This window comes from Oncorhynchus mykiss, chromosome 1 (genome assembly GCF_013265735.2).
Source record: "Oncorhynchus mykiss isolate Arlee chromosome 1, USDA_OmykA_1.1, whole genome shotgun sequence".
Taxonomy (NCBI): Eukaryota; Metazoa; Chordata; class Actinopteri; order Salmoniformes; family Salmonidae; genus Oncorhynchus; species Oncorhynchus mykiss.
The window spans coordinates 45,115,675-45,142,315 of record NC_048565.1 but is presented as its reverse complement, the minus strand read 5'-3'; the positions used below and the strand labels follow the sequence as shown (position 1 = coordinate 45,142,315).

The 26,641-nt window shown below is 40.6% G+C and overlaps 1 protein-coding gene across 5 annotated transcripts; it reads left to right on the top strand.

The window, feature by feature from the left end:
• On the top strand, nucleotides 1–26,413 carry LOC110523666 (aryl hydrocarbon receptor nuclear translocator-like protein 1). Of its 5 annotated transcripts, none has more exons than XM_036978291.1 (19): nucleotides 10–183; nucleotides 14,686–15,153; nucleotides 17,906–17,958; nucleotides 18,075–18,222; nucleotides 18,489–18,509; nucleotides 18,952–18,990; nucleotides 19,276–19,433; nucleotides 19,511–19,590; nucleotides 19,680–19,772; nucleotides 19,882–19,999; nucleotides 20,224–20,373; nucleotides 23,253–23,499; nucleotides 23,927–24,033; nucleotides 24,144–24,294; nucleotides 24,483–24,571; nucleotides 25,019–25,127; nucleotides 25,399–25,486; nucleotides 25,668–25,761; nucleotides 25,891–26,413. In XM_036978291.1, the coding sequence occupies exons 3-19, from the start codon at nucleotides 17,946–17,948 to the stop codon at nucleotides 26,037–26,039; spliced, it is 1,854 nt and encodes a 617-aa protein (XP_036834186.1). In that variant the 5' UTR covers nucleotides 10–183; nucleotides 14,686–15,153; nucleotides 17,906–17,945; the 3' UTR covers nucleotides 26,040–26,413. The 5 variants fall into 5 exon arrangements, with proteins under 5 accessions (XP_021458242.2, XP_036834186.1, XP_021458252.2 ...); XM_021602577.2 differs by having other exon boundaries at nucleotides 14,682–15,153; XM_021602586.2 differs by having other exon boundaries at nucleotides 14,682–15,160.
• The last annotated feature ends 228 nt before the right edge of the window (nucleotides 26,414–26,641 follow it).

The following is a 26,641-nucleotide window of genomic DNA, read 5'->3' as shown; positions in this document are numbered from 1 at the left end:
GATTGATGAGAAAAAGGACATGGTGTAGTCCTCCTATACAATTGGTTTAGAAAAACTAGGTTAGTAGTGCGGCAGTCATGACAGAGGGGAGAAAGTAGGTCACAGACTGAGTACCGAATATCCCAGTTTTTGAAACAGAGGATTCTATCATTGAATGGAGATGGCCTAGCTGATTTATCTCATGTAAGTACGTCATGTTTTCTTATGCTTTATGTTCATTATATCATGATGACAAATGGTTGGTTAGCTAGCTAGCACAACAACGACTTGTTTTTCTAGAGGGGCATTAGGTAATGTTAGCAACCTAGCTAGCTAGCCCAATACAATAGTAACGTTATCGTGCTGCAGCCCCGCAGCAGGAGGCTGTGACTAAAACTAGCCTGTCACTAAAACCAATACTATCGCCAGCTACTGGCCGTTGTTACCACATACATGTGAACTCCTTTTCTTTCCTAGATTCCTTTCCTTCTTAATTTCCTCTATTTGCCGTGGTTAATCTCGACCACATACATGTGAACGCCATGGTTGGGTGAATTCCAGTCAACTCAAAAAGTTAACCAAATTCAAAATGTTCCTAAATGAAAAACATTCAAGAGAATTTGAATTCTAGTGTACTTACTGAATTTAAATGGAACTGACCCATGTGGCTCAGTTGCTAAAGCATGGCACTTGCAACGGAAGGGATGTTGGTTCGTTTCCCATGGCGGACCAGCACAGGGAAAAAAGTGGGAAAATGTATGCACTCACTACTGTAAATCGCATTGGATTAGACTGTCTGCTAAATAACAAATGTAATTGACCCCAACCCTGGTGAATTCCTCCTTTTCTTTCCTAGATTCCTTTCCATATTTCCTTTCCTCACTCATGTCATAGATTCCTTTGCTAACTTCCTTTACTCTACTGGCCATGTGGACTGCTTTTCTTTCCTAGATTTCTTTCCTCTCTCATTTGTTTCCTCTTTTCCTAGCTTCCTTTCCTACTTTCCTAGCTCCCGTTTCTTGTTATTTTCCTTTATTTCCTAGGTAATTTTCCTTGTGCCCTTCCTCCTTTCCTAGCTTCCTTTTCCTTCCATACCTCCTTTTCCTTGCCTCATCCTTATTTCCCTTTCCTTGTTCTTTCCTTTCCTAGCTCCTATACCCTTTCCTTGCTCCCTTTCCAATTTTTGGGGACCACCTTTGGCAGTGGACTCTACTTTCAGAACTACTGGCTAAAAAGTATACAAAAGAGGCCTCCCGGGTGCCAGTAGTTCTGAAAGTAGAGTCCAGCTGTGCCATCAGAGTCCCTGGGTTCGCGCCCAGGCTCTGTCGTAACCGGCCGCGACCGGGAGGTCCGTGGGGCAACGCACAATTGGCCTAGCGTCGTCTGGGTTAGGGAGGGCTTGGTCGGTAGGGATGTCCTTGTCTCATCGCGCACCAGCGACTCCTGTGGCGGGCCGGGCGCAGTGCGCGCTAACCAAGGTTGCCAGGTGCACGGTGTAGCCTCCGACACATTGGTGCGGCTGGCTTCCGGGTTGGATGCGCGCTGTGTTAAGAAGCAGTGCGGCTGGTTGGGTTGTGTATCGGAGGACGCATGACTTTCAACCTTCGTGTCTCCCGAGCCCGTACGGGAGTTGTAGCGATGAGACAAGATAGTAGCTACTACAACAATTAGATACCACAAAATTGGGGAGAAAAAGGGGTAAAATTCAACTAAAAAAAAAAGTATACAAAAGTACCAGAGAATATCAGTCATTAGAGATGAAAATAAAGTTAGATTAGGGAAAGAAGGGGAGCTTGGAAATGAAGAAAGGAATTTGGAGAAAGAAAAGGGAGTTGTTCACATGTACAGGTTGTGGTAGGGATTAACCACAGCCAGTGGAGATGTAAACATGATACATAAGATACATGTATCTGGTAGGGATTAACCACGGCCAGCAGATTGAATTTAATAACTTTATTTTGGCAAGTCGGATAAGATAAAGCTATATAGTAAACATAAACAGCAACATTTGCCCATGACAGATACCAATTCTAAGAAGGTATATTGGTTTCCATGAGCCATATATTTTTCAATTGTACTGTGATGTTTTACATTAGTTTTTTAACCTTTCTAATTGTATAGTATCCACAGATTGTGAGCTAAAGATGAAAACCTTTCCTACGACTATTATTATATTATTTATTGACTGTGGCTTTCCAAATCGCCCAACACTGCTATTTGTAAGGTTAATATTATGTGATTTAAATATATATTTTTTTACCATTCATAAATAAATAAATAAATAAATAATCTATTGATTCTGTTTCTTCACAGCAAAATCTACAGAGCTGAGATTGTTGTATGATATATATATATATATATGAGATAGCATTCTGTTGGTGGCAAGAATTGTATATAATAATTTAAATTGAAAAACTAAGTGTTGAATCAAGTATATATATTTTTGTACTAGTTCATAAACCATACGCCATGGAATGCGTACATCGAAATCTCTTCCCATTTATTTTGCAACTTACATGGCGCAGCTGTCAACATTTTTGTTCTCAAATGAAACTGGTATATTTATGCCAGTTTCTCTCAGTCAATTTGTATCTTTTAATATATGGCAGGCAAACAAATTCCACTTGCCGCCTCCATTTTTATGGTAGTGCTGCAATCAGTTGGTTGTAAATTCAGATTGAAAAGATATTCCCATATATTTTTGATAACTGCATATGTGACATAACTCCTCCATTTCTATTCATAATATAAATAGTCCATAAATCATTTATTTTTATTTTTTATTAATCAGTATATTTGAGTTTAACCATAACATTTGTTGTAATATTTGTTCTATCTTTTCTGGAGGATAAAACTGATTGTAACCACCTTTTGTATGGCTTGTTTAAGAAAGGGTGATACTTTAAACAATTTCATTTTCAATTAGTCGGAAATGAGAAGTTGTAATCTGTATAAAGGCCATTTTTGAACAAAGGATGAGCCTTTCTTAATAATCTACTGGAGAACCATTTTGGGTTTAAGTATAATTTATGTATGAGTGAAGCTTTCTGAGAGGTTTAAACCTTTAATATTTAATAATTTTAGTCCCCCAAACTCATATTCATTATATAAATAGGCACGTTTAATGTTGTCTGGCTTAGCATTCCAAATAAAATGAAATACTTTTAGCACTTATGATTAAAAAGAGTAATCTGGAATAGGCAGTGCCATTAAGTAAACAAACTGTGATAGGACCAAAAAGTTAATCAACATGATTTTTCCATAAATAAACAAGTATTTACCTCCATAGTTGCAGAATCTTATCTATTTTTGCTAACTCTATTGAAATGAATTGCGGTAAATTAATTTATCTTTAGTTGTGAATACCAAGTATGCCTACTTCACCGTCCGCCTATTTGTTTGGTAAACTGCAAGGTAGTGTAAAGACCTTTTCTTTTTTTACAATCCAATACGTAATATGGTACACTTGTCATAATTAGGTTTTAATCCAGAGAGGCTAGAAAAGTGATCAATATCTTCAATGAGACTGTGCAGGGATCCAGATTGGGGATTTAAGAAAAAAGTAATCGGCATACATTGATACTTTCGTTTTTATCCCCTCGATTTCTAACCCCTTGATGTTCTTCTTGGATCTAATTTTAATAGCTAACAATTCATTGGTCATAATAAATAGATATGGAGACAGTGGACAGTCTTGTTTTACTCCTATTAAAATCTCAATACTTTCTGAGAAGTAACCATTTACTATTTTAAATCTGGGGTTGCTGTACATAACTTTAACCCATTATATAAGATATTTACCAAAATGTAAAGTAATCCAGGCATTTATATATAAATTCTAGTCGTAGTTTATCAAACGCCTTTTCAAAATGTCTTCGATGTTTTATAATGTTCAGTTTCAAGTAATTGTCATATGTTATCTCCAATATATCTTCCATGTAAAAAACCTGTCTGATCAGGATGAACAATATCTGATAACCTTTTGTTTATTCTATGTGCTATACATGTCGCCAGGATTTTTTTGTATCACAACATTGAAGTGTTCGAGGCTTCCAGATTTTTAAAAATTGACTGACTCTTTATACTTACTACCTGGGTCCTGTTTTAGTAGTAATGAAATCAGACCTTGTTGAGTACCTGAAAGTCTACCATTTGTATAGGAGTAATTAAAACATGCTAATAATGGATCTTTGAGTACATAAAAAAAAGGTCTGATACACAGTTGAAGTCGGAAGTTTACATACACCTTAGCCAAATACATTTAAACTCCGTTCTTCACAATTCCTGACATTTAATCCTAGTAAAAATTCAGTTAGGATCACCACTTTTATTTTAAGAACGTGAAATGTCAGAATAATAGTAGAGACTGAATTATTTAATCTTATTTCTTTCATCACATTCCCAGTGGGTCAGAAGTTTACATGCACTTAATTAGTATTTGGTAGCATTGCCTTTAACGTCTCTGGGATATGTGGGACGCTAGCGTCCCACTTAACCAACAGCCAGTGAAATTGCAGGGTGCCAAATTCAAAACAGAAATCTCATAATTAGAATTCCTCAAACATTCAAGTATTAGAAAACATTTTAAAGAAACTTCTCTTTAATCCAGCCACAGTGTCTGATTTCAAAAAGCTTTACAGCGAAAGCACACCTTGCTATTATGTTAGGTCAGCGCCAAGTCACAGAAAAACATAGCCATTTTCCAAAGAAGGAGAGGTGTCACAACTCAGAAATAGCGTTATAAATATTCACTTACCTTTGATATTCATCGGAATGCACTCCCAGGAATCCCAGTTCCACAATAAATTTTTGTTTTGTTCGATAAAGTCCATCATTTATGTCCAAATACCTCCTTTTTGTTTGCGCGTTTAGCCCAGTAATCCAAATGCACAGTGCGCAAGCAATTAGTTCAGACGAAAAGTCAAAGTTATATTACAGTTCGTAGAAACATGTCAAACGATGTATAGAATCAATCTTTAGGATGTTATCATAAATCTTCAATAATATTTCAACCGGACAATTCCTTTGTCTTTAGAAATGAAAAGGAACACAGCTAGCTAGCTCTCACGGCCACGCGCCTGACTGGGCTCATGGCATTCTGCCAGACCTCTGACTCAAACAGCTCTTATTCTCTCCCCCTTCACAGTAGAAGCCTGAAACAAGGTTCTAAAGACTGTTGACATCTAGTGGAAGCCATAGGAAGTGCAACATGACCCCATAGACACTGTATATTGGTTAGGCAAAGATTTGAAAAACTACAAACCTCAGATTTCCCACTTCCTGGTTGGATTTTTTTCTCAGGTTTTTGCCTGCCATATGAGTTCTGTTATACACACAGACATCATTCAAACAGTTTTAGAAACTTCAGAGTGGTTTCATTAAAGAGCTGTGCTATATACCTTTTTTTAGAATGTAAACAATAACAAAACCCTTTAGAACACCAGGCCCCACTACATCCGGCTAGCTAACTGCCCCAGAGAACTCAACATGTCAAGTGCATGTTACAAAAATGTTATTCCACACACGTTGTCCTGTATCAACGAAACCCAACACAGCACTCAACCCTTAGCTGTCCCTAGTAGCTAAAGATGGCTAGCTAGCTAAACTTCTTCTTGTTGCAGACTAGAGGCTTTGTGGCGTATTATTGCCTTTCACATGTCAGAATGAAAATCACTACACAGTTGGGATGCAGAAAAAGGGGAGGGGAAGGCAAGTTAGCCACAACTTGTTGACGGCGGTCACAACAATAAAATAAAATGCAGCGCAACAGGAAGTGGTCAGGGGCCAAGATTCAACAACCATGGTCTATACAAGATAAATCACACATGCTCACTTAAAAGCCGCACTGACACTAGTACACTGACACCGCACTGACACTACTACAGAACTATTCATCCTTAAGTCTATTGACACACCCGTGCATCAATCTAAGTAACATAATAAAAACATCCTGTCAAAATCTGTCCGTTTTTAAGCTAGATGTTTTTTTTTTGCATGGGCTGCGTCTCAATTCGCCTATGTCAGCCTTCCGCTTCTGCGGTGGAAGGTGGTCGAGCTACAGCTGTGTTTTTCAGACCATGAGACATCACAAAAATGTCTGTAGCGTCCAAATGGTATGGCCTAAACTGGTATGGCCTAAACTAATATGACCATTCTGGAAAGATGAGACTCATGAACAAGATGGTGTTATTTTTTTTGTCTACGACCCCTACAAATGTCACGGGACTTGCCTGATGGTAACCCATACAAATTTATGGAAATATGGAGGTATTTTTGTTGGCACAAAACTAAGGGGTCCAAAAAAACAACTATTTCCTTAGCTTTCTTATGTCCTAGATCTAAGACGGACACTTCAAAACATTAGTCAAAAAATAAGTAATGTATTTTGCCATTATGAATGTTATTCAATGCATTCCTATGGGACAAGCATTTCGCTACACTCGCATTAACTTCTGCTAACCATGTGTATGTGACAAATAAAATTTGATTTGGTAGTAGTAAAGGCCAAATCAATTAGTTTGATACCTAAAGGGGTCCTAAAATTCAAAATCAAGTAGCTAAATGATCCATGGTATGACCATCTTAAAACAATTCCATATGTTAGCTTAGAATTTCCCCACTCTATAGTTTTCTGACTTGCCCATGTGAAGGAACCAAACCAGGCAACTACACTAAATGTTAAGGCAGGTTCAATAAAACATCTGTAAAAGGATTAGAGGTTGACCGAGTAATCGTAATGGCCGATTTAATTAGGGCTGATTTCAAGTTTTCATAACAATCTGTATTTTAGGACACCGATTTGGACGATATAAAAAAATACCTTTATTTAACTAGGCAAGTCAGTTAAGAACACATCCTTATTTTCAATGACTGCCTAGGAACGGGGGGTTATAACTGCCTTGTTCAGGGGCAGAACAACAGATTTTTACCTTGTCAGCTCGGGGATTCAATCTTGCAACCTTACAGTTAACTAGTCCAACGCTCTAACCACCTGCCTCATTGCACTCCACGAGGAGCCTGCCTGTTACGCAAATGCAGTAAGAAGCCAAGGTAAGTTGCTAGCTAGCATTAAACTTATCTTATAAAAACAATCAATCATAATCACTAGTTAAGTACACATGGTTGATGATATTACTAGTTTATCTAGCGTGTCCTGCGTTGCATATGATCGATGCGGTGCGCATTTGCGAAAAAGGACTCGTTGTTCCAACATGTACCTAACCATAAACATCAATGCCTTTCTTAAAATCAATACACAAGTATATATTTGAAAACCTGCATATTTAGTTAATATTGCCTGCTAACATTAATTTATTTGAACTAGGTAAATTGTGTCACTTCTCTTGCGACAGAGTCAGGGTATATGCAGCAATTTTGGCCGCCTGGCTCGTTGTGAACTGCGTGAAGACTTTCTTCCTAACAAAGACGGCCAACTTCGCCAAACGGGAGATGATTTAACAAAAGCGCATTTGTGAAAAAAGCACAATCGTTGCACAACTGTACCTAACCATAAACATCAATGCCTTTCTTAAAATCAATATACAGAAGTATATCTTTTTAAACCTGCATATTTAGCTAAAAGAAATCCAGGTTAGCAGGCAATATTAACCAGGTGAAATTGTGTCACTTCTCTTGCGTTCATTGCACACAGTCAGGCTATATGCAACAGTTTAGGCCGCCAGGCTTGTTGCAAACTAATTTGCCAGAATTGTATGTAATTATGACATAACATTGAAGGTTGTACAATGAAACAGCAATATTTAGACTTAGGGATGCCACCCGTTAGATAAAATACGGAACGGTTCTGTATTTCACTGAAATAATAAACGTTTTGTTTTCGAAATGCTGGTTTCCAGATTCGACCATATTAATGACCAAAGGCTTGTATTTCTGTGTGTTATTATGTTATAAGTAAGTCTAATTTGATAGAGCAGTCTGACTGAGAGATGGTAAGCAGCAGCAGGCTCATAAGCATTCATTCAAACAGCACTTTCGTGCATTTTGCCAGCAGCTCTTCGCAATGCTTCAAGCATTGAGCGGTTTGACTTCAAGCCTATCAACTCCCGAGATTAGGCTGGTGTAACCGATGTGAAATGCCTAGCTAGTTAGCGGGGTGCGTTCTAATAGCGTTTCAAACGTCACTCGCTCTGAGACTTGGAGTAGTTGTTCCCCTTGCTCTGAAAGGGCTGCGGATTTTGTGGAGCGATGGGTTATGCTTCGAGGTTGGCTGTTGTCGATGTGTTCCTGATTCGAGCCCAGGTAGGGGGCGAGGCGAGGGACGGAAGCTATACTGTTACACTGGCAATACTAAAGTGGCTATAAGAACCAGAGGTCAACCGATTCTGATTTTTCAATACCGATACCGATTATTGGAGGACCAAAAAAGCAGACCAATTAATAGGCCAATTTAAAAATAAAAATAAAAATTAATAATTTAAAAAAAAATTACATATTAAAAAAATGTATTTGAAATAATGACAATTACAACTACTGAATTAACACTTATTTTAACTTAATATAAAACATCAAAATCAATTTAGCCTCGAGTAGATAATGGAACATGTTCAATTTGGTTTAAATAATGCAAAAACAAAGTGTTGGAGAAGAACGTAAAAGTGCAATATGTGCTATGTAGGAAAGCTAACGTTTCAGTTCCTTGCTCAGAACATGAGAACACATGAAAACTGGTGGTTCCTTTTAACATGAGTCTTCAATATTCCCAGGTAAGAAGTTTTAGGTTGTAGTTATTATAGGACTATTTCCCTCTATACCATTTGTATTTCATTAACCTTTGACTATTGGATGTTCTTATAGGCACTTTAGTATTGCCAGTGTAACAGTATTCCGTCCCGCTCCTCCCTGGGCTCGAACCAGCAACACAACGACAACAGCCACCACATCAAAGCAGCATTACCAATGCAGAGAAAGGGAAACAACCACCCCAAGGCTTAGAGCGAGTGAAGTTTGAAATGCTATTAGCGCGCGCTAACTAACCAGCCATCGCTCCAACTCCCGTACGGGCTCGGCAGAGACGAAGGTTGAAAGTCATGCGTCCTCCGATACACAACCCAACCTAGCCGCACTGCTTCTGAACACAGCGCGCATCCAACCCGGAAGCCAGCCGCACCAATGTGTCGGAGGCTACACCGTGCACCTGGCAACCTTGGTTAGCGCGCACTGCGCCCGGCCCGCCACAGGAGTCGCTGGTGCGCGATGAGACAAGGACATCCCTACCGACCAAGCCCTCCCTAGCCCGGACGACGCTAGGCCAATTGTGCGTCGCCCCATGGACCTCCCGGTCGCGGCCGGTTACGACAGAGCCTGGGCGCGAACCCAGAGTCTCTGATGGCACAGCTGGCGCTGCAGTACAGCGCCCTTAACCACTGCGCCACCCGGGAGGCCTAGGCCGTCTTTGAACATAAGAATGTGTTCTTAACTGACTTGCCTAGTTAAATAAAGATTGAATAAAGGTGTAAAAAAAAAAAAAAATCGGCAAATCAGGGCCCAAAAAAAACGATTTCCGATTGTTATAACTTGAAATCGTCCCTAATTAATCGGTCGACATCTAATAAGAACATCCAATAGTCAAAGGTTTATGAAATACACATGGTATAGAGAGAAATAGTCCTATAAATACTATAATAACTACAACCTTAAACCTCTTACCTTGGAATATTGAAGTCTCATGTTAAAAGGAACCACCAGCTTTCATATGTTCTGAGCAAGGAATTTAAACGTTAGCTTTTTTTACATGGCACATATTGCACTTTTACTTTCTTCTCCAACACTTTGTTTTTGCATTATTTTAAACCAAATTGAACATGTTTAATTATTTATTTGAGGCTAAATAGATTTTTATTGATGTATTATATTAAGTTAAAATAATGGTTCATTCAGTATTGTTGTAATTGTCATTCAAAAATTGGCAGATTAATCGGTATCGGCTTTTTTGGTGCTCCAATAATCGGTATCGGCGTTGAAAAATCATAATCTGTCGACCTCAAAGGGATTGTAAAACAGATTTCACATTCAGCCTTCTAAGATTAACCAGGAAGTACAGTCTTGACTGACATTTAGATAACACTCGCCTACTGTTGGCTCCAATGTTCATCTTATTGTCAACTATTGTACCAAGGTACTTGTACTCCACCTATGCTCTGGTCACCAATGGTGATTTCTTTCGGAGCTGATTGCTTCCTAAAGTCTATTCTAAGGTCTTTGGTCTTGGTGGCATTCAGATCCAGAATGTTCTCCTTGTACCAAGGTCAAACTCGTCCATTGTAAACTGAATCATGTAATCAGAATTGGATGTGTCATCGGAGTATTTTATATATGTTATCTCAGAGCAGATGCTCCTACTGTCATCTGTACAGAGTGATCCAGTTGAGACAGTTTTCTTTGTGCTACACTCACTGTTGAATGTCACCCATTGTGGTCTATTTGACAATCTCTCCTGTTCTGTTGATTTTCATATCAACTTTATTTTATTGTCCAGAAGCCAAAGGCACAATCCTAGTCATATTAGCAACCCAGCCTAGTTGTTGCCCCCCCCCCCCCCTTCGAAGTTTGTTTTAATCTCGGTCACATATGAAACCATTATCAGGTGCTCTGTTTAGAATGGTGTTTTCCTGCGAATTGTGTTTTGACAAATATTTAAATGTTTTTTTTGGCTGCTTCATTACATGAGTTTGATGTTCTGTTAAGAACATTACCATAATCTAAATGTGACTTCTGTCATTCTGAGCACCGTAGGTGGACGCCTTAATGGCTTATGCACCCAATGCATATGGGTCGGGTTCATTTCTGAAATGGCCGTTAAATTCAAATCTTCCCAGTCACATTGTTCGGGGCGCCACATCTTCCTAACGAAAACCCTGGGACATGTAAACCAGCTTAATCGGAGTTTGAGCAGTGTATTTGATTTGGCATGTGCCAGCAGTGCAAGCCTCCCTAACGAGTGGTGTGAGTTCGGAGGGAAAAGTATCCATCATAGAAATGTTCACATACAAACTTTATATACCCAAACTCAGACTTCCCAAAAATAACATGGTCGCTGTGGTAGAGCGTTTATTTTGATTGGTGATTTTTCTGCATGTATCCCATCAGGATTTCAGATGTCCATGTAAACAGGATTATTAGGGAAATTGTTCTTCTTGCAAAGCATGTAAATATTAAATCAAACTATTTATATAGAGCAGACGCTCTTATCCAAAATAATTTACTGGAGATATTAGGGTTAAGTGCCTTCCTCAAGAGCACGGACAGATTCTTCACCTAGTCGGCTCGGGGATTTGAACCTTTCAGTTACTGGCCCAATGCTCTTAACCTCTAGGCTACCGGCCGCCCCATCGCACAAGTCATGGGTTATACACGCAGTTGAACAAGGGATTATATATTTCCTCCTTCACAGTGCACGTCAAGCCAGTGTTTCTATGTCACATTCTTTTCTATGTGGGCTATCTAGCTAGCTAGTGTACTGTAACAACCCAACAATGCTGCTTTGTGACAACTTTGGGTGGTGGGTTTTTGGCTCCCTAAAGTCTGTCCTTTGCCAGTGATTTGTACATGGGCAGAGTCCAATATTTCCTAGATCTTGATCGTTGTCTGAATGCCAGTCCTTAATTTGGTAATGTTACATTCAAGTAATGCTCCAAACTGCCTTTTTGGAATATGAATATGCTCACAAGTTTATTGAAGTGTAGAAATGATCCAAGATATCTGTCAAGAATGTTGGTTGTAAATAGAGGTCGACCGATTATGATTTTTCAACGGCGATATTATTGGAGGACCAAAAAGCCAATACCGATTAATCGGCCAAATATTATTATTTTTTTTTTTAATAAATACAAATATTTAAACTTTTTATTCGTAATAATGACAATTACAACAATACTGAATGAACTTATTTTAACTTAATATAATACATCAAAATCAATTTAGCCTCGTTTAAATAATACAAAAATAAAGTGTTGGAGAAGTAACCCTAATGTGCTATGTAAGAAAGCTAACGTTTCAGTTCCTTGCTCAGTACATGAGAACATGAAAGCTGGTGGTTCCTTTTAACATGAGTCTTCAATATTCCCAGGTAAGAAGTTTTAGGTTGTAGTTATTATAGGACTATTTCCCTCTATACCATTTGTATTTCATTAACCTTTGGCTATTGGATGTTCTTATAGGCACTTTAGTATTGCAAGTGTAACAGTATAGCTTCCGTCCCTCTCCTCGCTCCTCCCTGGGCTCGAACCAGCAACACAACGACAACAGCCACCATCGAAGCAGCGTTACCCATGCAGAGCAAGGGGAACAACTACTAGAAGGCTCAGTGATGTTTGAAACGCTATTAGCGTGCGCTAACTAGCTAGCCATTTCACTTCAGTTACACCAGCCTCATCTCGGGAGTCGATAGGCTTGAAGTTATAAACAGCGCAATGCTTGACGCACAACGAAGAGCTGCTGGCAAAATGCACAAGTTTTGTTTGAATGAATGTTTACGCGCCTGCTTCTGCCTACCACCGCTCAGTCAGATACTTAGATGCATATAATCTGATTGAGCATACAAGCAACGCAGGACACGCTAGATAATATCTAGTAATATCATCAACCATGTGTAGTTAACTAGTGGTTATGATTGTTTTTTATAAGTAAGTTTAATGCTAGCTAGCAACTTACCTTGGCTTACTGCATTCGCGTAACAGGCAATCTCCTTGTGGAGTGCAACGAGAGAGGCAGGTCGTTATTGCGTTGGACTCGTTAACTGCAATGTTGCAAGATTGGATCCCCCGAGCTGACAAGGTGAAAATCTGTCGTTCTGCCCCTGAACAAGGCAGTTAACCCACCGTTCCTAGGCCGTCATTGAAAATAAGAATGTGTTCTTAAGTTAAATAAAGGTATATAAAAAACTTTAAAAATCGGCACCCAAAATTACCGATGGTTATAAACGACGAGACGGCCTACAGGGAGGAGGTGAGGGCCCTCGGAGTGTGGTGTCAGGAAAATAACCTCACACTCAACGTCAACAAAACTAAGGAGATGATTGTGGACTTCAGGAAACAGCAGAGGGAACACCCCCCTATCCACATCGATGGAACAGTAGTGGAGAGGGTAGTAAGTTTTAAGTTCCTCGGCATACACATCACAGACAAACTGAATTGGTCCACTCACACAGACAGCATCGTGAAGAAGGCGCAGCAGCGCCTCTTCAACCTCAGGAGGCTGAAGAAATTCGGCTTGTCACCAAAAGCACTCAAACTTCTACAGATGCACAATCGAGAGCATCCTGTCGGGCTGTATCACCGCCTGGTACGGCAACTGCTCCGCCCACAACCGTAAGGCTCTCCAGAGGGTAGTGAGGTCTGCACAACGCATCACCGGGGGCAAACTACCTGCCCTCCAGGACACCTACACCACCCGATGTCACAGGAAGGCCATAAAGATCATCAAGGACAACAACCACCCGAGCCACTGCCTGTTCACCCCGCTATCATCCAGAAGGCGAGGTCAGTACAGGTGCATCAAAGCTGGGACCGAGAGACTGAAAAACAGCTTCTATCTCAAGGCCATCAGACTGTTAAACAGCCACCACTAACATTGAGTGGCTGCTGCCAACACACTGACTCAACTCCAGCCACTTTAATAATGGGAATTGATGGGAAATGATGTTAAAAAATCACTAGCCACTTTAAACAATGCTACCTAATATAATGTTTACATACCCTACATTATTCATCTCATATGTATAAACTGTACTCTCATCTACTGCATCTTTATGTAATACATGTATCACTAGCCACTAGCTATGACACTTTGTTTACATACTCATATGTATATACTGCACTCAATACCATCTACTGTATCTTGCCTATGCCGCTCTGTACCATCACTCATTCATATATCTTATGTACATATTCTTTATTCCCTTACACTTGTGTCTATAAGGTAGTAGTTTTGGAATTGTTAGCTAGATTACTTGTTGGTTATTACTGCATTGTCAGAACTAGAAGCACAAGCATTTCGCTACACTCGCATTAACATCTGCTAACCATGTGTATGTGACAAATAAAATTTGATTTGATTTAAACTTGAAATCGGCCCTAATTAATCGGCCATTCCGATTAATTGGTCGACCTCTATTTGTAAATTCATAAGTCATGGAAACTGCTGTACAGTAAACCACTGTCCTCAGCTGCGCTGGGAGCCTTATTGTGACCATGTCCTCAGAGACAATGTTTTAATCAAGTAAAGGAGGGAAATTATGCCGGGCAAAACTGACCGTTTTGTGTTTCGCGTTGTGCTGATCATGACTGGGTTTCCCGGGGCTTTGTCCCACTCCCACAGAAAAGAGACTAACAAGAAGTGCTTTGCTTTTTCAGGCCAGGAGGAAATAACTTTCACAAGCTTGAAGCCTTTTAACAAAAAGGCCCATGAATAGTATGGAAGATTAACAGAATATTATTCTACATCAACAGTATGCCTATGCTCTGCAACACTTCTGATTTAATGATAGGTATAATATGGATATTTAGGCTATGTGATTTTAATTTGAAAGAGGGCGTTTTTGTTTTTTACTGTGAAATTGCTTCTGTTACTGTCCTTGATTTTCCAACATAGTATTGTGTGAGTTTCTGTGATGTGTAACCTAGGTCTAGGATGTTAGAATTACTGCCGTAGTCAGACCACATCTGACAGTCCTCTTCTCTGTACAGGTAGAGCACCTAGCTCAGTGTCTCAGAGAAGGAGTACCAGACCAACCAACCAGGAGGTGCACATAGATACTGTGACATGATCCTGGGGCCCATTGTTGTGCCATTCATCCGCCGCCATCACCTCATGTTTTCAGCATGATAATGCACGGCCCCATGTCGCAAGGATCTGTACACAATTCCTGGAAGCTAAAAATCCCAGTTGGTGCATTGTCCAAATACTCACGTCACCCATTGAGCATGTTTGGGATGCTTGACGTGTACGACAGCGTTTTCCATTTCCCGCCAATAACCAGCAACTTCGCACAGCCATTGAAGAGGGATGGGACAACATTCCACAGGCCACAATCAACAGCCTGATCAACTCTGAAGCATTGCTCTCAACCTTTGCCTCTCCCGAGTCCCATCGCTGCAACTCCCCTACGGACAAGACAAAGTTCAAATTGGATATCCCGAGATTGGGGAGGAAAAAGGGGTAAAAAGTACAAAAAAATAAAATATGTCAAAGAGATGTTGCGCTGCATGAGACTGGTTTTCTGATCCACGCCCCTACCTTTTATTTTTTTTAAAAAAAAATTTTAAAGATATCTGTGACCAGCAGATGCATATCTGTATTCCCAGTCATGTGAAATCCCATGATTAGAGCCTAATGAATTTCTTTCAATTGACTGAATTTCCTTATGAACTGTAACTCAGCAAAATCTTTGAAGTTCTTGCGTTTTAGGGGTGCAACTTTGGTTTTAGAAGTTCGGAGGGGTCATAACCTGGCAGGGGATCTGGGGGTCCTTCCTCAGAATTTTTGGGGCATGTAAAGCTAATTTCCTGCATTTCTAAATCTAATATGACCATTTTGGGGTAACTTTTATTGTAAATAAGAATAGCATATGTTCAGGGTCTAAAATGAACACCCACCACCTGCCAAATGTGTGTCGATTTTGACATTGGTGGGAAAGATGTCTATTTCACTAGTCACGTTGGCTGGTGTTCACGGCTCCACAGTGCAAGCATTTCACTCGCCTGTGTGAATATAAATAGTCAAGTATGATCACATTTTATAGCTGTTTCTGCCGTTTTTGTTTCATAGATGTTAAATTAATCGCACAAAGTCAAAGAACTACGAATCGTATGGAGCCTATCCCACCTCGCGCTGCCATCCCTGGCTGGGGGCTTTGCGCACATGAAGATCTGAGTGAAAGATTCATTTTTAGAAGTGCTGCGCACAGGCTTAAATGTTTCTAAAATGTACTTTAAACAAAATTCTGCTGAAGTGAGACTTTGTCCTTCTGTTTCTTGGCTATTTGCATTGTTTTGTTCACAAGCTAGAATTGAATCTCAAACATTGAAAAACAACTGCTAGGGAAGAGAAGATGTTGGCTATTAGACTCTCAATCTCACAGGCACAAACATGACTCCAGTCACGTTACCATGGTAACCTCCCACCCTTAAAGGGGCAGGTGAAAATGTTGTCTCGTCTGATATTTTGGCTAAAAGACTAAGGTCACAAATGAAATGAACTTAAACAATATACCACATTACTTCTAGTAACACATTTATTGTTTTAAGAGACATTACAAAGCATGCTCATCTATTTAATTTAGTTTTTGTGGGGGGGGGGGGGGGTGTTTTGGCTGGTAAAAAAAATCAATGGCTGGTAGATTTTTAAATCAACCTGCCACAGTGGCTGGTGGACCAAAAAGTATATTTTAGGCCTGAATATATTTCTAAACACTTCTACAAGATACTATCATGAGTAACGCATCACACTCAGCTTTTGGATGTTAATGAAACATTCTTTGGTTTCAGGTGTGTTAGGCCCAGACCAGAGTGACAACCAACAGTACGGCAGACTGTTGGTTTTGTGTCATTGGGAAAAGCCATTGATACAGTTTGACTTTAGAGGTTTTTCATTCTCTGAAGCTTCTTGCTTGTTCAGTGTTTGTTGCACAGATAGAATAAAGTGTTGTATATGCGAAAGTTCACCTCAGTGCCGTCAGACTGGTTTTCCCTGGTTGCCTGACCTGCTGAGACCCGTCACCATTTGATCCTGCTCAGATGAGGCATGACAAAGAATTACCTTGGTGTAGATTCATACATTATATTATCCAAGAACAGAATCATTGGTTCATTTACTGAAATTACTATTATTCTCAGACTCTAGTCTACCCATCAACTCAAGACAGAACTTTGTATCCATTCACTGATTGTTATAATATACTGCAAAATTCACCTGGGCTCCATAGACTGGTCTTCCCTGGCTGTCTGACCCTGCTGGGACACCTGTCACCACCTGATCCTGCTAAGACATGATGAACATACTGTAGTGTTGTGTACTGACTGCACCATGACAATGAAGCCTGTGGAGCTGTTTTATACCGTGTCAGTGTGAAAAGTAGAGAAATAGCTAGGGAAACTGACAAATCAATAACGTTACATTGCTATACTGACTTTAATTAGGGCAAAAATAACATCTAGCGTTAGCCAACTTTTGGCTAGCTCTAATGGTACATCTGGCAGAAACGAGCCAAGTTCATTTACTTCTGTTAAAACGGGACAAAACAAAGGCTACACAACAGCTGTTAGGCACTGCTACCTGATGGATATCTAGAGGCTAGCTAGAGCTGAACTGGCTGTGGTAGCTAGTTAGCTCATTCACTTCAGACAGAACTTCAGTCGAGGGGATGAAACACTAGCTAATGTTACATGTCAGTTATACAACTAGCTCAGCACTAGGAATAAATGCTTTTTTCTGTTAAGTCAAACAGCATTTACATTGCCAGCTACATCAGTCAAATAAAGAGTAGACAGTTTCTGCTCTGCTTGCTTTTACAACTCAGAGAAAAAGCACAACACACAAAGCCCTCACCTGTTCGCATGCTACTTTGGAGCATTTCTGAATGTGGGGGTTCATTGCACCCCCCTGTACCCAGTAAAAGTTGCGTTTTTATATTTTTGTAAAGTGTAATAACTATCATATACACCCCAGATTTTGCGCTTCAGCACCATTAAATTTGATGTTTTCTTTTTAGTGGCACTATGGCTAGCAATGATGACGGAATAATATAACGTTTTTAATGCATATGACTGTGGGAATATCAGACGTGTCGATGGTAACCTCAAACAATTCATTTAGACCCAGCGTTTTTATTTGAAACAGCCATTTATTTGCTGAAATGTGTGCCAATGTTCAGCTATTAAAGTTTTACGGTATACACTTTTTTTTCATCTAGAGCAATTGCAAATGGATGGAAGGAAATTCCAGAAGCTGGAATGAACATTTGTGGTGAGCGTGACCCCTTTTGTGCCTTGCTTTGTCCGGCATTTTTCTTGAATTCCATTTGAATTATCCTTCCTCAAAATAGTAAAAGTTAGTAACTCTAATTCATATTTCTGTTTCAGATTGTCTAATGGCAGACCAAAGAATGGACATTACCTCTACAATGAATGAGTTCATGTCCCCCAGCTCCAGCGACCTGATCAGCAGCTCCGTCAACACCCCAGGCATGGACTACACCCGCAAGAGAAAGAGCAGCACCTCCGACTACCAGTAAGCATCACCACACTGTGGCCCACTGTGCACAGTCAGTGCTGGAGAGTTCACTGAATTCTAAAGCTATGAATGAATAATTAACCCAACCCACTTACTTTGCACATTTTCTCAGAATTATAGCAGGCAATCTGCAAAAATAAATATTTGAGGGCAAATTGCTATATTGACTAATTTGTATGTCTGCTCAGTAGTTTTCCTGCAGTCTGTCATTGATCCACATTCATCTGACAACGGAATGATTAACGCATTTATTTTCTTTGCAGAATTGATGGATTTTCTTTCGAGTAAGTATGGTGTAATTTTTTACCTTTGGTTGCAATTAGCTTTTTTGGATAAATACTTTGAATATTAAAAGGTTTGGAAACAGGACTTGTAGACAGAACATTTGCTAGGAAGGATGGTTAATGATGGCATCCGGTTAACTTCCATAGCAGTATGGATACAGACAAGGAAAAACTTAGGAGAGAATTTTTGCAGCAAACGGCATGAATTACCCTACAGTGAGGCTTATTTGTTTTATTTATTACATGTAACTGGTTCTATATTGTACATGGGAGGCATAGATGTTGAGATAGTATAGGGCTGTGTATGGACTTGTACCATTTACATAACCTATGTGGACCAGTGGTGAATGGGTTGTTATTGTAACAGGATCCATGTTGCGTGTGTGTGATTGGTGCAAGACAGTTTTCACTAAAACGGGTCTCCTTTTCCCCCTTCTTCCAGGGAGTGTGGTGATCACCAGGGACGGATAAAAAATGCCAGGTACCCAGACTCATTCTTGAATCCTCATGGTTCACTTTTAAACGTATCTGTCGGCAGCTACGTATGGTGTTTCTAGTGACCTGGCAAGCGGTTGAACTCCAGGATCAAATATATTCTAATCTCTCTTGCAGGGTGAATTGAATGCTCATTTTTGTATTTTATTAGAGACAGAGAAAGCCTTGTGTCCCATCGATGAATAGGCACTTTATGTAGTCTATAGATTGCGCTGTGTAACAGAAGGACTAGGAGTTGTTCTGACTCTGCTTACTGCTACACTGCCAATAGGGAGGCACACAGTCAGATTGAGAAGCGGCGCAGGGACAAGATGAACAGCTTCATAGACGAGCTGGCTGCACTAGTCCCTACCTGCAACGCTATGTCCCGCAAGCTGGACAAACTCACGGTCCTACGCATGGCTGTCCAGCATATGAAGACATTAAGAGGTGAGATCTGGACATCAAAGAGGAGGGAGAAGTTGTGACTTGAGAATTCAATGACAATGTTTTGTGTTTTTCTACAGGAGCAGCAAACCCTTACACAGAGGCGAACTACAAGCCGTCTTTCCTGACCGATGATGAACTGAAGCACTTAATATTGAGGGTAGGTTCAAGCCCTCTAACTCTTTGCTAAGTTGCTCTCTGAGTGAGCCTGACGACGCAAGACTCAATGTTTTGTGTGTCTTCCTTTAGGCTGCTGACGGCTTTCTGTTTGTTGTTGGATGTGATCGTGGGAAGATCCTTTTTGTCTCGGAGTCAGTTTACAAGATCCTCAACTATTGCCAGGCACGTCTCCATTCTTGTCAAATGTCCTACTGTAATTCATGTTGTACTATACCAGACCAAATCTGAGCTTACAAATGCTAATTTCCAAAGTCAATCTCCCTTTCCTCAGAATGACCTAATTGGACAGAGTCTGTTTGATTACCTGCATCCTAAAGACATTGCCAAAGTCAAGGAGCAACTGTCGTCATCGGATACAGCACCTCGGGAGCGGCTAATTGATGCCAAAAGTAAACTCTCCCTCCTGTCAAGTCAGGAAAGTAGTTTGACACGGGGTGAAAAAGTCAATACAGCATTATGTCTCATTAAATACTGTATACCAATTACCTGGCAGTTTACCTGCGATATTAAGTATATAAACATCATGGCTTATAAGATAATGCTTTTAACATTATATACAAGTTATTGGGAATATTTAGCTCAATGTTCAGCAGATGCAATTGTTCTCCCTCAGCCGGTCTACCAGTTAAGACAGACATCACCCCTGGGCCATCTCGACTGTGCTCCGGGGCCAGACGCTCGTTCTTCTGCCGAATGAAGTGTAACCGGCCCTACGTCAAAACAGAGGATAAGGACTTCCCCTCCACCTGCTCCAAAAAGAAAGGTACCCATCTCAAGATCTAGGCCAGCCTCCTTCCCTGATGCCTTTTATTTCGGTACTCATAAACCTGGCATCACAGATCATTAGCATCATACTAGCATTACAATTAGAGTACAGGATGTATGTTTCTCTATGTACCAAGTGGCTTGGCTAATAAACAATATGCTTATTTTAGAACTTCGATTGAAACTATCGAGGTTTGAAAACTACCTCGTTACTTAAAAAAAAAAAATAATAATTTAACCCCTCGTTTTGGACTCGACATGTCAATGTATGGCTTATACATGCAAACTAAACCATCTGCAGTCCTCTCCCAGCCGAGAAAGGCAAAAAATGATTGCGTTCTAACCTGGCATCATTTAGTTCACAAGATCTGCGCGCTCGTTCCTGTCACGTGGAGCAGGGATAGTTAGAGCTATTAGACATCGGTAGTAGTTTCATTTCTCTTTCAATGTGTATCTCTAGAAACCAAGAAGAAAATTATGTGCACTGAAGATGGCATTGTAGCCTGACATACATTAGAAGATAATTCATTGTCAGCCAGATCAGAAACGCTATGCTCACAACCTGTATATCCTAAATGATGTCACTGGTGTACTGTGTTGCACCCTGTACCGAAACTCTTTTTTGATACTAGAACATGAAACGGTTTGGTAATATCATTTTTGGTACTTCTGTCAAATGTCTCACGTTACATACGGATTGAGAGGATTGAGTCTGTCTAGTAATTTGTTGGAATCTTCTCAAGGAGGCAGTTGTAAGCAGTGGCGTAAAAATACTTTAAAGTACTACTTAAGTACTTTTGTGGGGTATCTGTACTTTACTTTACTTTACTATTTGTATTTTTTCCCATTTTTACTTCACAACATTCCTAAAGAAAATTATATACTTTTTACTCCATACATTTTCCCTCACACCCAAAAGTACTTGTTACATTTTGAATGCTTAGCAGGACAGTAAAATAGTCTAGTCTAATTCACACTTATCAAGAGAACTCTGGCGGAATCACTAAACACATGCTTAGTTTCTAAATTCTGTCTAAGTGTTGGAGCATGCCCCTGGCTTCCCGTAAAATGTATTTAAAATGAATTAATATAAGCAATTTGAAATTATTTATACTGGGTGACTTTCATGTTTACTTGAGTCATTTTCTATTAAGGTATCTTTACTCAAGTATAACAATTGGATACTTTTTCCACCACTGTTTGTAAGCTAGCCAGGCTACTTATGCATGCAGCTGACACAGCGCGAGCAGTGATGCCAATTTACCAACTTTTCAGACTACCCTGGCAACTTTTTTTTCAAACAGCACCTAGCAACAAATGTACCTACTTTTAGCAACTTTTGAAAAGTGACTCAAATGCTAAAATGCACGTATTTTCCCTCTAAATTACCCCAAAACAATTTTCTCTGTCACACACTGTCACAACACACGTGCCTGGCTGCAAAAGTGCATTGTGAGTGATGTCAGCAGCAGGCGCTCAGTTCGTGTACAGGCAGTAGCAGGCCAGGAACAATTTCAGAAAATTGCAAATCATTGTTGGCTGACTGCAGCAGCAGTAGTACGGGTTTGACGAGCCAAACCCAATGAATATAGTTAGTCACGAATGTTTGATCTTGAACAGAACTTACATCAATCAACACTGTACAGCCAGAAGTACGTAAGACTGTCTGTACCCGAACAAATGTCAAATCATATTTTCCGCTGAGAGGGCCAGTCAATTTGAGTAACGTCATTGTGTATTCTACGTAATGACGCAATGACATCACAACGTCATTTAGCAACTTACCTTGAAAATTAGATGGCAACACTGGGTGCGAGACACTTTTGAGAAGCAAGCAAAATGGTTTTCTAACGAAAACATCATACCTTCACGCCCACAGCTTGTTGACAAAACTGTCTCCAGAAGCGAACTATGGGAATGTTTTGCTTACAGAGCAGATGATTAGGACCAGCCCACCGAAACACTAGGTAAAATGTGTTACAAAGCAGTGCAGTGCAAGGGCGGTTTAGTTCCCACATTTTTTTTTTTTAAAGCTACGTTAATCTTCTAGCAACTAAATTGGAATTATTGAGTGACAATGACATGAACGTACGTATATTCAGCATGGCGTTCATGTTAGCATTATAATATGATAACAACCCAAAAGTAATGTGAAATGCATTCATAACTTAGCTATGACCACAATATATTTAGACTACTTTGCGTTTGTCTGGGCTTTCTAGCAGTAGCCAGCCAGTAGCCCTGGGCGAAGCATTGCACCCTGGGAGTAGGAAATGTATTAGCACCATTTAACACACTGCATCTGTTAAGCTCAAAGTCTTGGAGAATAGATACTATCCAAAACAAATACTTTGATTTTGAAAATATTTTACTGCTTATACAATACACTCCTACCATGTATTCATTACATACTATTTGATACAGTTGTCAATGGGGATATCCAACTAGGAAAACCATTATGTAGTGTAAAAGCATCAAAACACTAAAGACCACATGACGTGATGACGTACAGAAATTGTGCACAGTTTTCGGCACCTTTTTAGTACTCGAGTGGTACTTTCAGAACTACTGGCTTAAAAGTATACGAAGCCCCTGTTCAATCTTAAAATGTGCTGCGATTTAAAAACCATTTAGTAAGCAAAGCTGTGCAGGTTATGCAAAACAGCATGCAAATGTCCAGCGAAGCCCTCGTTGAATATTTCATCTAGGAAAACGTTGTTCTCCCCTTGATTGACCACTGATTTCAGATGGCTGGTTTTACTTGTTTGGTTAGCTTGTGGTTCTCATTAAATCAGTCATTTAGACTTAAAGTCATGGACCACCTGTAAACAGAACCATTGTATGGGAGGAAATATATTTTCAATTTTCTACCTACAGCCGACCGCAAGAGCTTCTGCACGATCCACAGTACTGGCTACCTGAAGAGCTGGCCGCCCACCCAGATGGGCCTGGACGATGACAACGAGCCCGACAATGAGGGCTGTAACCTCAGCTGCCTAGTGGCCATCGGCCGGCTGCATCCCCACATCGTCCCCCAGCCCTCCTACGAGGACATCCGCGTCAAACCCACCGACTACGTCTCCCGCCACGCCATCGATGGGAAGTTTGTCTTTGTTGACCAGAGGTACGATGATGGAGCTTATAACTTCATTTTACTATGACATTGTTGGTTTATGATTAGATGTGAGCTAGTTTTTCATCAAGTTGGCCAAGAAAACACACATTCTAGAAGTATGGTTTAAACTAATACGTGAAGAGGCAACAAATCGTCAGTAAATTTCTCCTCTTCAACCACCCTTCACCCAAAATTAGCCTATGTACATAGGCTTGTCAAGGCAGGTTCAGCCTCTGTATATTTTATGAATTAATCTCCTGCTCACAGCTTGACACCTCACAGGCCATTATTACTCATGGCGGTAATTTAAACTATCATAAAAATGTCCATGAACTGATTAATGCTCATAGGAAACGCTCCGGTGCCATTTTAAAGTTCTCTTCTCAAAAACAAAGAACAGCACGAATAAGAAACTCTATCTTTCCTCTCTATTCAGGGCCACAGCCATTCTTGCATACTTACCCCAGGAGCTTCTTGGCACCTCTTTCTACGAGTATTTCCATCAGGATGATATCGGCCACCTGGCAAAATGTCACAGACAAGGTATTGGATCAACTGTCTGACGTGACAACATTAATTTGTGATTTACATCTTACTAGTCACCACATTTTGTTCTGTGATCTTACATCCTGGGTATCTTGTGTTTTTAACAGTGCTTCAGATGAGAGAAAAGATCAACACAAACTGTTATAAGTTCAAGATTAAAGATGGCTCCTTCATCACTCTGCGAAGTCGCTGGTTCAGTTTCATGAATCCTTGGACCAAAGAGGTGGAGTACATCGTCTCCACAAACACAGTGGTCTCGTAAGTCACCCTTCTCTCTACCGCCCTATTTATGACGAATATTACATTGGAAAAAATACTCTTAACTGTTCATGTATCAATGGGGCTCCATTGATCGTTTTAGAGCTAACTGGCAGTACGTATTCGGTGGTGGTGCTGTTTTTGTACTTGAAACTGGTCCTGATGTTGCTGTGTGACTCCATCTCTAGGTGCAGTATGCTGGATGGTGCAGACTCCAGCTATCCTCAGTCTGCTGTGTCTCCCACTGCCTCTATGGACGGTGTGCTGACATCAGAAGGTGACATTTGAGTGATGTGAAAGAAGGCATGCTTTTCTACATATCAGAGGGGCTTCCTTTAGGGCTTTGGAACAAGATCTGAGATTTCAGCTGATTCTCTCTGGACCCAAAGATGCATGCTATTTTTATTTATTTTACCTTTATTTAACTAGGCAAGTCAGTTAAGAACAATTTCTTATTTTCAATAAGGGGCAGAATGACATTTGTACCTTGTCAGCTGGGGGATTCGAACTTGTAACCTTTCAGTTACTAGACCAATGCTCTAACCACTAGGCTAACCTGCCGCCACAAATATAATGAATAGCTTTCTTTGATTAAATGTACTGTATCTGTGTATGAAATATCTGAGATCTCGTAACAAGATTATAGGAGAGTTGGATCAAATGTGAAAATGCAATGATCTGTCAGTCTAGGAGCAGTCAGTGTGATTGATATGTATGATTGCAGGTGGAGGGAGACGGGCCCTTCAGACGGTGCCAGGCATCCCCGGGGGAACACGTGCAGGTGCCGGTAAGATCGGTCGCATGATCGCAGAGGAGGTGATGGAGACTCAGAGGTGAGAGAGAAGGCAGAAAATGGATGACAGGTTGTTAATAGCTGTAGAAGCAAAAGAATAACACCCAGACCATGAAGCCTGGCTTGTTCGGCGATTTACTTTTCTGTACACATCCCTTCGTGGGTGAATTCCCTGCTCTGATATTTATGCACCCTTTATCAAAAAAGTGACGGGCTTTGCAAATGAGTCTGTTGTGCTATGATGAATTACCTGGAGCTGAATCAGCTGAATTGTTCAGTCTCTCATGGCGCTGTCTGTTCTTCTCTGCCAGGACCCGAGGCTCGACCCCCTCCAGCTGTGGCTCCAGCCCCCTGAACATCAGCACCCCTCCTCCAGACTGCTCTCCAGGGGGCAAGAGAGTGAGTCTGAGGGAGCCACACGATAAAGAACATTGGGATGGTTGAAAGATGACATTGATGGATTTTTTAATTTGTAATTGGTTGGCTCTTGTGCTTGAATCCAGTATTGTCTGTTGCTTACTTAGGCCTGTGGTTGAAAGCTGATCTATGTAGACCACCACTGACCTATTTGTTCTGGCAGATTCAAAATGGAACGCCAGACCTTCCGTCGGCAGGGACGCTACCAGGAGGACCCGACACCATTGGATACCCATACTCCAACCAGTCTATTATGAGTAAGTAGCTGTGCACACAAAGGCAACATGTTCTAAGAATTTCAAACACTGTATCCTGCCAATTTCAACCGAAACCGTATCAAAAACCAGTGTGACTGACTACAGCATTTTCCTTCAACACCCCTCCAGGTGACAACTCGCACCTCAGCATTGACGAACCAGGCTCCAGCAGCCCCAGTAATGACGAGGCAGCCATGGCTGTGATCATGAGTCTCCTGGAGGCTGATGCAGGCCTCGGTGGCCCTGTAGACTTCAGTGACTTACCCTGGCCCTTGTGAGGACAGCCCCAGCAGGGCTGTTGGAATCCTTGGCCCAGAGAACCCTGAATTGACCATGCAGTCATATCAATAGGAACCATGCTAGCGAACTACAGCTACTGTAGACTCATTGGAGCCAAGAGCAGGACAAGACCCCTGTGTCTGCATACAGGCCCTCCCTTGCCTGCTGATTGGCACTCTTCCATTGACATTCCCCACAGGATGATTCAGTTAGCATTTTTATTGTATATTTTCCTGCATTATCCTACCAGGGATTTCTATATTGAAAACATGTCTTTAGTGTTTTGATGCTTTTACACTACAATGGTTGGATATCCCCATTGACAAATGTAATGAATACATGGTATCAGCAGTAAAATATTTTTGAAATTGAAGTTTGATCTTAACAGATGCGTGTTAATGAATAAGTAGTATCCATTTAAAATGTTATTGCATATAATGGAAGCAATTCGTCACATTGACCCTACTGGTGCAGTGCTGGGATATTTTTCATGTTGCCATCCAGTGGCAGAAAATGTCAGCTAGAGAACAGGAGACACCCAACTAAGCTGACATCAGCACAAGGATTGGAGGTAATATACAACAGGTATAACCAGTTAAGA